This window comes from Ammospiza nelsoni, chromosome 1 (genome assembly GCF_027579445.1).
Source record: "Ammospiza nelsoni isolate bAmmNel1 chromosome 1, bAmmNel1.pri, whole genome shotgun sequence".
Lineage (NCBI taxonomy): Eukaryota > Metazoa > Chordata > Aves > Passeriformes > Passerellidae > Ammospiza > Ammospiza nelsoni.
This window is the reverse complement of record NC_080633.1, coordinates 6,776,429-6,792,677: the sequence shown is the minus strand read 5'-3', so window position 1 is coordinate 6,792,677 and position 16,249 is coordinate 6,776,429. Positions and strand designations below refer to the sequence as shown.

Here is a 16,249-nt window from a genome sequence, read left to right as displayed (position 1 = left end):
GGGTGGGGAATGCTCTGCAGAGCAGAGGGTGAGAGGGGCAGGCTGAGCAGTGTGAGCAGCAGCAGCAGCCCCATAGGTGTCACTCAGTGCCATTGTAAGTGCACTTGCATTACAGCTCTGATTGTGTCACGTAGTGATAAGAGACAAATTCCTCTTGGAGGAGGAAATTGCCTTCTGGGAAGGCAGTGTGACTCACCACTAACATACCTCTAGTGCTGAGGATTGATTTCATGTTATACAGTATTGTGGAACCTAAATAGCTTCTTTCCCAGCCTGTGGTTATTTTCAGATTTAATTCTTCATGGAATGATTTGGACTTTGATTTCTGGCACACAGGCTTAGAGGGGGGAGATGGTGTTGGGTTTTGGAAGGTGTGGCTTGGACAGATTTCTTTCTCAAGTCTGTCTTGTTAAATGGCCCATAGGGAGTTCTCATGTGCATACAACACAGCAAGAATTGTATTGCAGATTTGTTAAATACTTTTGAAAACCTGGCTATGGCCTGAAAAGTTGTAGCAATGTTGTTTTATCACTTGACAGACTTCTTAATTTGACCCATGAGTTTCAGTGAGCATAGCAGCTTGCCTTCCATCTCCTAACAAGCTAAAAATAAAGTCATGAATTAGGAACAGTTGAGATTATGGCACTTGTTTTTCTTGGTATTCATCCTCTGTCGTGTGCCTCTTTACTTTTCTGGTTATTTACTGAACTTTGTGCAGTTCAGTCCAAAATGGGTCTTGATACAGGGTCACAGAAGAGGGGGGTAAAAGGAAATCTTACCTAACACCAAATTCCAGCTGGGGCAGTCCTGGGAATTTCCAGGTAAAGTCAAGCCACTGCAGAATTGGCACTTTCACCTTTTTTACACAGACTTAGCTCAGATCCCTTCTGAGTATTGACTTTGGGATTTAATGTCCAGCTGGAGTGGCACTTTGGCATTTCAGAGAACATGGGGGAGGGCTGCCCTCAGTGTGTAGCAATAAAAGCAAATAAAGGCAGCTTTTGCCAAGTGTTATTCTTTCAAACTTTTTTTGGCTGGATCTGTGAAGTTGATTTATAAAGAGTTTTTCCTCTTCTGCCAGTGAGGGAAGTTTGATTCCTTTTGGGTGTCTTAGATTTAAGCTATGTGATTGCTCTGCTCCATCTGTTCAGCCATGACAATAACAGAGAGGTTATTTGATCTTCAGCTAAAATTAACATCTTCAAAAGCATAGGTTTAACAATTTGAGAACTCATACATTAGGAAGTATGGCTCTTGTCAAAATGGAAATGTTTCCTGGGAATGTTTGTTGGAACAGGTTTTTAACGTTGGATTCATAGTATTTGTGTTGCATTATTTGCAATATATCAGTCTGGTTTGTTTGCCTATTTGGTCAGTCCCTTTTCTAGAGGGGTAATAAATTCACTGAGTAAATTTCTGGTGGTTTTGTCTGGTTTTCTATTTATGTAAACACTTGTCCTATAATGTAAACTTACAGTTGTCATAATGCAACTAATAACTGTACTTTTTGCATTTGATAAGCATAAGTTAGCCACAATTATTCACTTCCTACCAGATTCCTTTGGTAATTTAGATGTGATCAGTGTCATTTGAAATTACAAACTGCTAGATCCTGTTGTCAGCTGTTGAAATTAAGATTTTGAAATGTATCACCAGCAAGATAAGAGGCATAATTGCTAATTAGTGGTGGGACAGAGTGGATGTTTTGTACTAATACAAACAGATAATTAAGCAGGATAAGAGGATTGAGAAGAGCTTCAGCTCATCCATAGTCTTAGAGGGAATAAACCATAAAAGCTTTAGATTAAATTGTAGGGTATACAGATAGACTTTTAGCCTTCTCTAGGTTTGGTTAAGATGCTGCTTGTGACATTATGATAAAAAATTCTGAATGTACTTCCTATACAAAATGTCTTAGAGATGTGACCAACTTAACTGATGTTAATCTAATGGCATCAAGGTCTGGACTGTGTCACCCTTAATTTAACTGCAATATTCCTTCCACAGGATGAATACTCCATATTTCCTCAGACATACTCCATAGACATCAATGGCTACATTCTTGTTTACTCAGTCACATCAATAAAAAGGTAATAAAATCTGTTTGTGTTCTTCTCTTTAAATAGTTTCTGGGTTTAGGTACTGCCTCTGCTGTATTTTGTGTAATTATTTCAATTAGTCTTTCTCCTTTATAAGTATAGTAGGAGTGAATATTAATGTTTTTTCAGAAATGTCCCCTCGGACCCAAATGTCACAGACACTTTGCAGACTCATGTGCAAGGTACCATGTAAGAAATGAGACAGTGTTAAACTACATTGTTTTGAGGTGTAAGAAGTACAAAGGATAATTTCAGAAATGAGTTCATTGCTCTTGCATCAGATAGAAAGGCAGACATAAATACAAAGCTGAAGGCACTGTACATTTAGGTGAAGTACCCAAGTAGTTGCTCGATCCCTCCTTCAGCTCTGTGGCTTTTTATAGTACTGAGATTCCTTTGACTTCTTGTATTGAATTAACCATAGAAATACTCATATAAACAGTAATAGATGGCTTTTGGACTGTAAACCCTCTCCTGGCATGCTGCAGCAAATAATCCTCCCTAGAGGTTGTCCCAGAGTGTCCCTCTTGTCCTTGCTGTTCCCTGTCCAGAGTCCATCTTACCTGGAGTCATGCAGGACACATCAGCCTCTGTGTGGCTTTGCCATCCTCTGTTATTTTCTCCCTTCCTCTGGACATCTTCCTTTGTTTAAATACTGCTTATCCTTGAGTAGCTGTTAGTTTTCTAATATTGCACAACATCTTTATTAGGTCAGCTGAGTATTTTCTGAAATTTTTGTTTGAAGAAAGTGATTAAGACCTTAGACCTTTCAGTCTCATCAAGTAGGAGAAGTTGATGCTTCCTTTCTATTTTCAAGGCAGTTGATGAGCTTTTTACAAGTGCTGAAGTGTTTCATATATTTTTCTCTGAATCAAACAAAACCGGTCATTTCCAGCTCTTTGATAGACTATCATAAAATACAGGTAAAGCAACTTGCCTGTTGGCTCTTTTTCCTTCTCAAAGGAAGGATACAGTCTGGTTACAAACTTCTGCTGCTTGCAAGGTCTTTAATGTTGAACAGATTTCACAGTTCTTCATTCTTGCTTTTCATCTTCAGTTCTGAAGTAGAGAAGGGCAAGCACGTGTTAGGCTTTTATGTGTGTCTAGAGATACTAAACTACCAAACTCTCTCTGGGTCTGAGCTTTTCTGTGAGAGGTTCAGTGCTGGTGCTGGGTAACTTGTATGAAATAGGAGTCAGTATTCTCTGCCTGAGTAGACAATGCTTCACTCCTAAAGCAAATACAGAGAAGTTCACTGATAAATGAGTGCTGTGAGGACAGAATTGCCTTTGACTGAAACCAGTGTACATCCCTCAGGGGATTCTGCAACCTGTGCTGTTCCCTGTTTGGCAGCTAAAGGGTTTGTTCTTTCTCAGGCACTCCAGTTGTTGCCTCATGATGTCTTGAGCTCACCAGGTGAAGAATGAACATGTTTTCGTTGGGTGCATTCAATCAGTTACACCAAGTTATGGTAAAAATACAAACAGGACATACTAGGTTAAGGCTGTAGGTCAAAAATCTTTTCATCAGTATTTATTCTTGGTCAGTTTATTCCAAGTTTGTTGTTATTGTTGTTTCTTCCTTAAAATTTCAGTGTCCATGATCCTGTCTTGTTCAATTCTTGATGTTGTGTATCAAGAATGTGTTTAGGTGATAGGAAGGTCTTCCACAGTAACTCTGTAGCTTTGATGACTTGCCCTGACAATGGGATCACAGTCTTCATCTGTTCTGACTTCTGTCAAAGTGTGTATATTGATGCAAATATTGATCCAGCTGGGTGAGAGCTTTGACAGCAGACTTAACAGAAGTGCTCTTTTTAAAGTTATCAGCTTCCCTGCTAACCTCCAGTGGGAAGTTTAAATAGGACTTGAATGAAAGCTAATGCCCTACATTTTTCATATTGCCAGGCTCTCAGCAGCAAGGTTACTGGAAGGCTTTTGCTCTAGTTCAGCTTAATTAAATTCCAATTTTGTATCTTGCTAGGTTCCATGATTTTGTGTAACACATTTATCTGACAGCTAGTAATGGGTTTTTTTTTGTATTTCACACATTGAGTTGTTTGCTGTAACCCATTTGCTTGACAGAACTAGAAGGGACCTCTTACAGTCTCCAAATCTCTCAGTTTCACAGCTTGATGTGATGGTGCTATTTTTGGATTGGTCAGTCCTTGCTCTTTTTTGTCCTTGCTCCTTTCAGCATTATTAATTTGGAAAGCTTTCTAGAACATTAATTGGTTGAGCCAATTTAATTCCTGGCAGTTCTTAGCAACTTGTTTCTGTGTCAGAATTGTGTTGCAGTTTACGTAGCACTTCTCCTGTGGCTTCCATCTTGGTATGTTAACAAGGATCAGCTTTTTATTTGTAGTATTTTCACTAAGAAAGGAAGGTTGTGAACAATCTCAGACAAGCAGATAGGTACCCAAAGTGGGGCCATGGAGAGCCCAGGTTCAAGAGCACCTGGCAGCATTGTACAGGGGAGCCTCAGGCAAGGACCAGGGTGCTGTGCTGTGGTGTTTTTCTGGCTTAGCTGGAAGCAGCACACCTAACTGGGGAAAGGAAGCAGTGATTGTACTGTCCCAGGGATTCAGTTAGCCTGTGGGTAGGGTGCTAGGATTTTTCTTGTTGCTTCTGACTGATAAACACTTTTGTGGTCTGTAGCACATAGGTTTTTGGTACCATTTTTATTCTTTCATTTTGCAGGGTCATGTAGATCTGTGTGTACTGATGCCTCTCAACTCTGTCGCAGCCAAGCTCCATTTAACTCTTATTTTCTTAATAGCTATCATCATCCAAGATGAGTTCTCAAGACTAGAATTTCAGTAATACTCTTTCAGCATAAGCTCCTTATGTCCCTAAAATCCTTTCATTGATTTCACATTTTTCATTGATTCCACATTTTCCCCAGTGTAATTTGTAGTATCCTACTTGAGTTACCTGTAGCAATTTGTGCCAGACTAACTCACACTTCTATTTACAAAGAACTCATTTTCTTGATAGGATACACTGAAACTATTAGCTGAGCATGGGGAAGCTTTGTGTTCCACACAGCCTCAAATATTATTGCTGCAGTCAGACAAATTGACCTGCTTGACAGAATATCCATCTTAAATGTGGTAGAGCTTATTGTTCCAGAAGGGAGAAGTTTTGCTGCTTTGAATGGTGTTTTTAGGCACCAGGTCTTTGATTGCTCTGAGCTGGAAGTGTGTTTGATTGCTGCTCTATTTTTAAGGGTTTCAATTCTAATTGAAATGCAGTGCAAGTCAAGACACTGCCTGTAGCTAGCAACCTTGGAAACTGGGAAGTTTTTGGTCCCTTTTCTGCTGTCTAGTTGTGTCTCATCCCTGAGCCTCTGCCTCTCTTAAATCCAAGTTGTGCACTTCATGTACCAGCATTTTTTCCATAGTGTAACCAGAGGAGTGCAACATCTGCTCTTCAACCCTGTTTATAGCTTGTTCTCAGAAGTACTGAATGTCAAATGCAGTGGATTTTGTTAGTGAGGTTTTTGATTTGATATCCTACAGTCCTGCCATCCAAACTTCTCCTGTGTGGTAGGGGAACAGACAAAGAGTATTTGAATAATCACTGTTTCAGTGCCATCTTGCAGATCACTTTAATCACTTTTCACAGAAAATTAGAATTTTGGCTCCTTTTGCTTTTACATAAATAAAACTTAGTAATTATGTATGAACTAAATGTTTGTTCAAAACAATGATGGAGCTTGCCTAACTAATTACTTTTTCTTCCAATTTGCTTTAATTTGACATACTCATCCAGGATTGTTGGACTGCAGCAGTTAAATTTCTCACTGCAGATACAAACCAGATGAGAGGTGGGAGGGACTTGGGGTGATTCTGTGTTAGCTGCATCAGTCCTGGGTAATGTTATTTATTTCTGCAAATACCATAACTGGGGAGGTGTAAGGGTAGGCTCAGGCTGGTCTCTTGCTGCTGGGACCAGTTTGCTGTTGTTGCACAAACGGGTAAGACTTTCAGCATCTGTGTAGTTGTGCATACATAGAGTAAGTTTTAAACACAACCTACATGTGCATTTAATTGCTTGTGTATTGGGTATTGAGGATAAACATCAGAGTGCATGTGTGACTTCATCCCTTTATTTTGCAGTTTTGAAGTGATAAAAGTTATCCATGGCAAGTTATTGGATATGGTGGGAAAAGTCCAGTAAGTAGTGACACTTTCATCTCATTTCATTGCAGGCATGTTGCTAGTGCTTTGTTCAGTATACTGTAACTGTTCTGAAGTTCTGAACTTTCTTTCACAGAATACCCATTATGCTGGTTGGAAATAAAAAAGACCTGCATATGGAACGGTATGTGAACTCCAGAATGTGAGAAATGCAAGGCAGCAGCCTGCATTCCTGTGGCTGCACACACTGGGTTTGTTCTTGGCTTTCCAGAGCTAAAATCAAATTGTAGGTTAAAATAAGTTACTGGCAAAGGAGTTGTGTCCAGAATGTGAACTACGAACCATAAACTTCTGTTGTAATGTTGACTTTTGCTGTGAGATTCCAGGGACAGTCATTTAACACTCTGTTTTTTCAAAGTAAGTAACAGAAGTGTATTTGTCACAGCAGCAATACCAGATGATATTACAGATTGTGAAAACAAAGCATTGCTTTGGGACAACTGCTCTTCTGGGTCACAGAGCAGTTTTACCTGGCCCAGAAGTGCATTTGACAGCAGCCAAAAGCAAATGCTTTGGATCAGACTTCACAAGAATTCCTATTACAGTGCACTTAAGTGCTTTGGTACTCTTTAGGTATTTCTTGACATATCAGATTCCAATTCTTCTGCAAGTTATAAGAAACATATTTTTCTTTCTCTGATCAGGGTGATCAGCTATGAAGAAGGGAAAGCTTTAGCAGAATCCTGGAACGCAGCTTTCTTGGAATCTTCTGCTAAAGAAAATCAGGTAATGGATTTAAGAGTCACTTTATTCAAATAACAGTGTAATGGATGACTCAGAGTTCCACTAAATAAAGGAAGCTGAAATATTTGCATGCACTGCACAGATATTTTGTGGAGAGGGAAGCAGAATGGCTGTCTGCACTCAGCTTTATGTACACAAGTTTTTCCCTGCAACTGTCAATGGGAGGAGGAAGTGAAGAACTGAAAGTTCAGCTTCAATGCACATGTCAGAACACTTAGTGACAAATTAAAACTCACATCCACAGGGTGGGTGGAACAGGGTCTGTTACCTCAACCAGGAGTCACTGCTGCCAGAGCAGTGGGTTGGTGTAAGAGGATAAACCTCATGTTTAAGGTGCTGGGCAGGCTCAGTCTCTCTAATGGGGCAATAATCATTTTGTCTGATGTTTGTGGTCAACAATTCTGCAAGTTACTTGAGTAAAGTTGGATTTTTTCCCCTGAAAGAAAAACTTGGATTATATTTTGCCACCTGATATGGAACACTTGGAGTTAGTTTATCAGTATTTCTGTTTCTGGCTAAGACTTGGATTAACCCTGTCAAAACTGGCATTATGGAAGCATGAAATTTCACAATATCTTCTCTGTATGCTGGAGAGCTTCAAATGCATACCAAATAAACTGACAGTGTAAAGAATAAACCTGTTAAAAATGTCTGATCTTTTTTTCCACCTCTTTATTTTAAATAACTTCTGGATTAGGCAAAGCTGTTGCCTGTGCTTTTTTTTTCATTTGGCATATGTTCACAATGTGCAACACCACAGCAATTCATATCCAGCAAAAGAATATCTTACTGATAAATTTTCTGGAGTTTTTATTGCTCTTGAACCAAGAAGAAAAAAGTCATGTTTATGTATTTAAATCAGCTACAAGCTTTGTAGGATGCTTGGTATGCCCTGTGTGTTAATTTGCTGCAGGGACAATGTCCCCTGTACTGCCATGTATTTGTGCTCCTGTATTCAGTTAAGCTGCCAGCTGGAGTTTATATATCAAACATGGTACCTTTCAGGGAAGTCAAAATGGGAATTGTATGTCAGATACTCAAAATCTGTACAAATCCCACCAGAAGAATTCAGAAGTCCTGTACATTCTGGCTGTCAAAGTTCTTTTTGCAGGACCCTTCAGAACAGTGATCACAGGTCACTGTGAATTCCATCCCTCTGCCTTTAGCAGCAGGTTGTTAGGGGCAGGTGCCTGAACACAATTCCTGCTCCATGCCTGCTCTATAATACACTTGGTAAATTTGCCCATGTTCAGAAGTCTGGCAGATCAGATGTCACTTCTGAGATGGGTGCCTGCAGCATGTGACCATCCTGCTGCTCTCTGGGTGTTTCCTTTTGAGGCTGGGGATGTGTGGAGTAAAGTGTGGAGGAGCCCAACACTGGCACAGCTGCCTCAGTCTTCTCACACATCTCCAGCTCTGAAGAGGTGGAAGATTGAGTTTAGAGAGCCAAGTGTGGAGTCTGGAGCTGTGGGGTGCTGGGGAAAGAGGAGACAGCAGGCATTGTAGCATCCCTCCCTGTGAGCTGGACCAGGAGCACTTCTGAACTCATTTGGGTTTTCTCCTCCAAATCCCAATGTGACAGGACCAAAAGAGCTGATACATAGACTTCTGTCAGGACAGGGCATCTTCTCTTCCTCTGAAGCTGTGTCTGGTCTGGGGGTGGGGGAAAAGGGTTTGTTTTGCATTTGGTAACAAGCTGTGTTGTCATTTTCCTGGTACTGAGTGTTCACCTTATGTAAGCCAACATTACTGGAAAGAGAAGACTGTTGGCCCTTTGTGCATTGAGGTTCATCCAAATAATCACCTGTACTGGCTTGGTACTGCAGATGTAACTTGACTATTCAGATTAATTCCAAACTCCTTCCAAAAGTGCCTCAGCTTCTGTTTGCTTAACAGAAAGTTGGTTTATGCTTAAGGCATGAGCTAAACTGGATGAGGGATTTGGAACTTGAGCAGAGAGTCAAAGCTTCTTGACTGGGGGTATATCTGTCAATTCTCTCTGAAACCAAGCCCATGTGTACTTGGAGGAGTTGGAGCAGAAATGTAACAATTTCTGGTGCCTGGTCTGAGATGGGATGTGTACATGATGTTCTTCACAGTGGTGAGGAGAGGGAGTCCCTGATGGCAAAGACTCTTTCCCCCCTTTTCTATGTTCCTGCTTTGCCCCCCCCCCAGCCCCCCAGAAATCGTTTTTGGAGCATCTGTGAGAGTCCAAGGAGCATAACTCAATTATACTGGGCAATTAAAATAGTTCTATAGATTAACTTAAACAAACTATGCATATTCTGCCAAGAGTTATCAAAAGATAACATGTCCCAGAAGTGGCATGACTTGGAGCAGATGGAAAGTGAGAGAGGCAAAGATTAAAGCTATGTTGATGATCAATGATAGTGGCTGGCAGGAGTTCTCAAGGTCAGATAGAATTGAGTATGTGCCAGCTCCTGCAGAGCTGGGTGACCTGGTAGGACTTTGGGAGGAGCCTGCATATCACCAGCACATCAGTCATCAAGGGAAATCCCTGGGCTTTGGGAAGGCAATCCTGACAGTGGAACAGACCTCTCTGAGATGACTGCTGGGCTGGTACTGTCATGTCTTCTCAAGCTGCTTAATTATTACCAGCCATGGTGCACTGCTAACTTCAGGAACTTCAAGTCCTTTCTTGTGGAATTCCCTATGCAGTGTCACCTAGGCTGTGGTAGAGTGCTTCATCTTAATCCCAGTGCAATAACATCACTCTTGGAAATACAACCAGAATCCAAAGTGGTCTTAAACCCAGGTGAAGCTGGGACCCAACTTCTACTGGAAGAATTTAGGAAGTAACAAGCAACTAAATTGTGTCCATCCAGTTATGCAGCATGCATTAGATAAATTACAAAAGGAGCAAGGAAGTAGGAAAAAAATTTGCTTCATACCAAAATGGAGCTCTCTTAAAAAGCAGTTTCTTGGTTGTGCTGCTTTTTTCAAGGGCAGCTTCATCTTGGAGTTCAGAAGATGCTCTGCTTAGTAAATGCTTCAGAGTAGTTTGGAATCCAGAGATCTGACATGTTTGAACTGGCAAAGGATGGGGGGAAACAACCCTCTTTTAACTGGCTATTATTCAAATTCCTGTGCCCAGTTCTGTGCTAGGATAAACCAGTAGTGTGAGCAGCTGAGGGTTTCTTCTTTGAAATAATAAATCAGCTGCCAAAGGGTGACTCTGGCACTGTGGGCTGGATTTGGGTGGTTGCACCTTCCTGCTGCCTCCTGGCAGCACATTCCCAGCTCCCTGCCTGTGCAGGATCTGCCTCCTGAGCTGTGTCCTGCTCCCACTGAGGGCACATCTGCAGCAGCAGCTGAGCCTCTGGTGTCCCTGTGGGCAGCAGGTGCTGCCCAGGCTGGCATCTCTGCTTTGCTTGGGGACAGAGGGAAAGGGAAAAGCCAGATGCCTTCCTGTGGGCTAGGTGTGACCCACATTCCAGAATTGGACCATATGGAGGCAGATGCATATAAAGTCTGGCTGCATCCTTTATTCCTTGTCACAAAACATCTCCTTGTGTTGTTTAAAGGCTCAGTCTAAAACTCCTCAGCACATTTGAGCTGAATGCCAAATTCCAAGGCTGTAGGACAGTAATTAAACCTTGCCAGTGAATATGTATTTTCTGTGAAATGAATTAAAAAACCCTGTGAACTCCTACATCTTAGTGCTTCAAACAGCACATCTTTGACAGGCAATGTGGAGCTTTTTGGTTGACAGAGTAAGTTGTGGAGGTTTTTTAATGGGTGCTGTGAAGCGTGGGCAAAAAGACTTTGTGTATTAAATTGAAGCCATTGAAAATTTCAGCTCTAAGGAAACAGGGGTGCAGTATGTTTGTAAATCAGTGCATCACCAGGTTTAGATTAAAGGAAGCTCTTCATTAGTGGAAGCAGTTTGATAGCAATTGCAGTCCTGGCCATGGTTCTCTTAAAGCCTTAATTTGCCCAGGAAATGTGTTGTATCATTACTGAACTAAACAAGCCTCTGCTGCCAGGTTCTGTTGGGATTCCAGGAAACTCCATTATATGGAGGAATACCCTATTTTCCAGCTGGTGAAGTACTTTAAATAGTTCTAGAGATTGTACTGTGCACAAACAGTATAAATGTAGGAAACTAACATTAAGTCTAATCTTATTAAGATTGCTGTGGGGCTTCAGTCAATGAGATTAATTTGGAAGTGATCCAGTTAAGAATTACATCTTGTGGAGGTGGAAAAACATCTGTTAAATCAGAATATGTAGCCATAAATCATAGGGTGCTCTTCAGCCTGCTGGTTAAAACCAACAAAACCCCCTTTTTATCCTCTTTCTATAATGAATATACTTTACTGTGCTGGGAATTCCTGAAGTGGATGGCCAGAGGTTGGATCAAATGTCAGTCTCAGATGGTCAGGAGACCATTTCCAAGCTGAAGATTCACACCCTGAAGCTCTAGTCATGCAGTTCAGGCTATTTAAAATGTAACCCCTTTTCTCTCAAGAGGACTTTATCAAAGGATATTGCTCAATATTTGTGACAGTTCAGCTTGTGCTTTCTGCTGGTGTCCTTGCACTGTGTGTAATACAGATCTTACAGGGACAGTGAGAAAATCAGGAGTAGTAAAGTCATCCCTCATACCGAGCTGTGCAAAGTCAGCGTTGAGAGCTGAAAAAATTCATTATCTTAAAGATTCCTGAGAGCAAACTGATTGGTTTATTCTCCAAAGCAGCACAGCATCCAGACCTTCTGTGCTGTCAGTCACTCAAGACAGGCTCACCATGCAAAGCAAGGTGATTACAGTTATTAGCTTTGTTGTGAATCTGGCTCAGTTTGTGCCTGCCCTCCCTGCTGAGGATTGCTGGGGATGGGGGTTAGCACTTCCCTTTAAAACTAAAATTACTGTGTTTGCCCTCCTCACTTTTGGAATAAGCATTGGATGTGTGTTTATCTGCTGGTGTAGTTGATAAAACTGCTCATGTTTTTTGTTATTGTTTCAGTAAGTGGGCAGCCCCACCTTCCCTCCTAAACTTGTGCTCTCTCTTTGCAGACTGCCGTTGATGTTTTTAAGAGGATAATTTTGGAGGCAGAAAAAATCGATGGGGCAGCTTCACAAGGGAAGTCTTCATGCTCAGTAATGTAATTCCACTGCAGAACCTGAAAACACTGGGAATACATTCTACCTGAAGAAGCGAAACTGCCCATTATCTTTAAGGATAAACTATGCTTCTTTTTTTTTTTTTTTTCTTTTTTTTTTCAAATTTTTTTTTCTTCTGTTAACCTGAAATATAAACAGTTGGTTTGGAGCCTTTCCCTTCAGATTATGTTAAACTCTGACTCCTGTGCAAATGGCTTCACTTCCATTTTCAAATTTTAAGCAATCATATTTTCAATTTATATATTGTATTTCTTAATATTATGACCAAGAATTTTACTGGCATTAATTTTTCAGTGTAGTTTGTTGGTTAGAATAATCATCAAAATGATGCATATTGTTACACTACTATTAACTAGGCTTGGATATCAGTGTTTCTTTGTGTTAAATGTATACTTGTAAATAAAATAGCTGCAAACCTTAAATGTTCTGTTTATAATTTTTCGTTGATTACTCCATATCAACTTTTTTTTTGTTTTTTTTTGTGAAAAATGTTCACCTGCTGACCTTAAGAGAAGGCCTGAGATCCTTGGAGCCAATGGATTGTTTGACTATTGCTCGGGAAGTTGTTTGCGAGTGATCCCAAACGTTTTTGCTACTGGAACTCCAGGCTGGCCAAGCAGCTCTGCTTTGCTTTGTGCCCAGTCACAGGAAGGAGGGACAAGTGCCAGCTTTATTTGGAAGGGAAGTGCTGGGTTTCAGTCAGAACCTGCTCTGTGTTTTCCTCTGTAACCGCTGAGTGAAGGCTGCGCAGAGCCGCCCCGAGTTCCTGCGCTACGGACTGTGCACGCAGGCTGGTGGCTGGGAGTGCTGTCAGGATGGAGTGGATTTATCCAGGTCACAAGCTTAGACTTGTTAAGAGAACGAAAATGTCATTTAAAATAAATTGCACGTCCTGAACAAATCGGTGTGGGCTGTTTGTTGTGAATTCCTGTGCTCCTGGTAGAGGTGAGCGGCCTCCTGCTGCCTGGCCATGCAGAGTTCAGGGGTCCTGCTCAGCTTTCCTGACCAGCTCCAGGCTTTTCCTTGCCTTTTGGACTGGAGGCTTAGCAAGCTCTAATCTTGGAAATAAACTCCTTACAACTATATATTTAAAAAATTTGAGTTGACCTACTTTGTATTGAAAAGCAGAACAAAACCCAAAACAGTAAAAACAAACAAGGCTGATTCGGGGATGAGCTAATTAAATGAAATATTTTGCCTGCACTTTTGTGTTCATTTGAAAACTTAAATTTCTGACAGGAGTAGATAGGAAGGGAAAGTTGGAACGTATTTGCAACCAGAATTAGCTTTTACCTTCCAGTCTGTGCTGAAAGATACAAATGAAGCATTTTGTTCCTGTATTTTCTTTGTGGAGTTGTTCCCTCATATGATATAAAAATGGTCTAAACCTCTCAACAGTGTACATTGGTAAGCTTGGGGTTTTCTTTGGTCATCATGAGAGCAACTGGTTTAAAAAAATGCCCTTTTTCTCCACTTAGGATATTTTCCAGTGTTTCTGAAAACCCATTTTCCATGAATTCACACACCTTGTGCCAAGCACAGGTTGATGATTGTTCTGCCTGATGGATTGCTGGAGTTCAGCTGAGAGCTTGTTCAGGGAAACGAGTCCATGCTTTGATTTTGGACCCAGACTGAGCTGGGGCTGTTCCCTGCCCAAGAACCTGCAGCATTGCAGTGAGGGCTGCTTGGCTGGCAGTGGAAAGGCTGAGGGTGCAGAGCATGGCCTGAGGAGCTCAGCACAGGGTGTGTCAGTCACTGTGAGCCTTCAGTGCCCCATCCCCAGGATTGGGCTGAGGATGCAGAGCATGGCCTGAGGAGCTCAGCACAGGGTGTGTCAGTCACTGTGAGCCTTCAGTGCCCCATCCCCAGGATTGGGCTGAGCTCTTGCATGACCCGAGGCTGTGACATTGCATGACGTTCACAGGGTGGAAATTCTGGAGTAACGCAAACCTCAGTGACCACATCTGCTCCATTTTTTGGTCAAACTGGCTGCAGGTGTACTGGCATCAGTCTAACCCCCATAATAGCTGCTGCATTGCCTCTTGAGGTGTGCCAGCTGCTAAGAGTTTTACAGGAGATGCATGAGGGTATGTGCAGTTTAACAGTCTGGGATAACTGAGGTCCTGCCTGCCAGTGGTGAGGCTTCCCAGAAGGGCTCAAAGACAAGTGCAGATTCTCTGGATGATTTGTGCTGGGACTTTCTGAGATTTGAAAGGGCCATTTCACAAGGCCATGTATTGAAGGACAAGGGGCAATGGCTTCAAACTGCACGAGAGTAGGTTTAGAATAATTGATAGGAAGAAATTCTTCAGGGCAGTGACAGACTGGAACAGGCTGCTCAGAGTTTATGGATGCTCCACAAAGCCAGGTTGGATGGTGAACCTGCAGAAGGTGAACCTGCCCATGGCAGGGGGTTGGAACTGGATGGGCTTTTGGGTCCCTCCCAGCCCAAGCAATTCATGCACTCAATGCTGAGAGATGTGTAGTGCTCTTGCATTTGCCATAATAGCTGAAAATTTGAACTCATCCACATATGTTATTCCCTTCTTCCTCTTTCTGCTTCATCCAGTAAAAAATGGAAATTATTCGGCTCACCCAAGCCTTTCTCTGCTAATAAGATCTAAAGACCAACCATGTGCAATAGTCTTGCAGTTCTGCTGAAATGTGTAGTCAAGTGTGATCAGTGAATTCCTCCTCGTCCTTGGCTGTACAGATTTCACTTGGTTTCTCAGGGTGGCACCTTCAGCAGCTGGAGTCTAACAGAGGCTGTGGCAGCCTTGTGCTTCCTGAGGTGGCACAGGTTGGGTTCTTCACCCTGAGAGCCCTGAAGGTGGGGATGGGCAATTGGGACAGTCCTGTTATGTACAGAAACAAAATCCTGCTTTTGTAGCAAACTGCTGCTTTCCTGGAGTTGATGAATTTTTACAGACTTGTTAAAGTTCTCTGATCCAGGCTAGGAAAAGAATTAAGTAGACTTAATAACTTCATTAAGGGATGATCATTTGCAAAGGTGAAAGTGCAAAGATCATTTTCCTGTTGAGAGAAATGAGCAAAATTTTTTCATGTGAGGTTGAACACCGTCCACCAGTTCCCACCTTGGACATACTCAAAAGCCACTTGGACACAGTCCCAAGCCACCAGCTCTGGGTGACCCTGCTTGAACAGGGCTTGGGCCAGGGGTCCTCCAGGGGTCCCTGCTGACCCCAGCCATTCTGTGGTTATGTGAGGATTGACTACTCTAAGTCATGTTAAGTTATCACTGACTTGTGTGGATTTATAATGCCCTGGTTTGGAAGTGACTCCTGCCTTGCTTGTGCCCCTGTCCAGCTCCTGGCTTTGCTGTGTGAATAATCCTGGGAGCCAGGGCTGGAGCTGCCCATCTCCCAGCCTGCAAATGCTGAGGATGAGCAGGGCAGTGGGGCAGGTGAGCTCAGCAGGGCAGGATGGACTGCAGGTGCTAAATGGAGCTTTCTTTTTCCTGTTGTTTCCATGCCTAACAAAGTTTGTCCCTGCCTGCTTAGCTCCATGACAGGGGAGTCATCTATGGGTCTGTAGTGCTTCTTCCCAGCTTCTGTAGAGGGTTGGTGGGTCCATGCTGGAGAAGAAAAAAGCTGGAAAAGTGTTTCCATTGTTCCTGTGTGCCTGCAGAAGCTCTGCTGTTGAATCTGGATGAGGTGCAGATGTCCCAGGTGCTGTGTGAGGTGGTGCAGGTGCTGATGATGTGATGTGCCCAGGCTTGCTGGGCTTACCCTGCTAATTAACACTGCTGAGCCTCTCCAGAAGGAGAAATCAACAGCTTCTAATTAGCCCTTGTGTAATCTGGAGTGCTCATCTTCAGAGCCTTTTGCTGATACTTCACAACTTCACAACTTCATCTAAAAAGTCAGCATTGCTCCCCTTCAAAAAGTGGGGAGGGGGAGTGAAAACCTTTGCACAGATGCCTTCAGCTATTGGGAGTATGCAGAAATGTGGCTAAACTGGTGTGAGTGATGGGTGTCCTTAGCATCCAACTTTTCCTTGGATATCCTGTTTCCTTACTGGAACTTTTACTTTTTTGAA

At 42.2% G+C, this 16,249-nt stretch overlaps 1 protein-coding gene across 1 annotated transcript in view; it reads left to right on the top strand.

Moving 5' to 3' along the window:
- Positions 1-13,091, top strand: part of RHEB (Ras homolog, mTORC1 binding) — a 39,825-nt gene extending 26,734 nt beyond the window's left edge. Inside the window, exons 4-8 of the mRNA XM_059471322.1 lie at positions 2,008-2,090; positions 6,220-6,276; positions 6,377-6,424; positions 6,945-7,026; positions 12,083-13,091. Of these exons, the coding sequence (XP_059327305.1) occupies positions 2,008-2,090; positions 6,220-6,276; positions 6,377-6,424; positions 6,945-7,026; positions 12,083-12,175 (363 nt within the window). The 3' untranslated portion in view covers positions 12,176-13,091. The remainder of the gene's footprint in view (positions 1-2,007; positions 2,091-6,219; positions 6,277-6,376; positions 6,425-6,944; positions 7,027-12,082) is intronic.
- Positions 13,092-16,249: the final 3,158 nt, after the last annotated feature.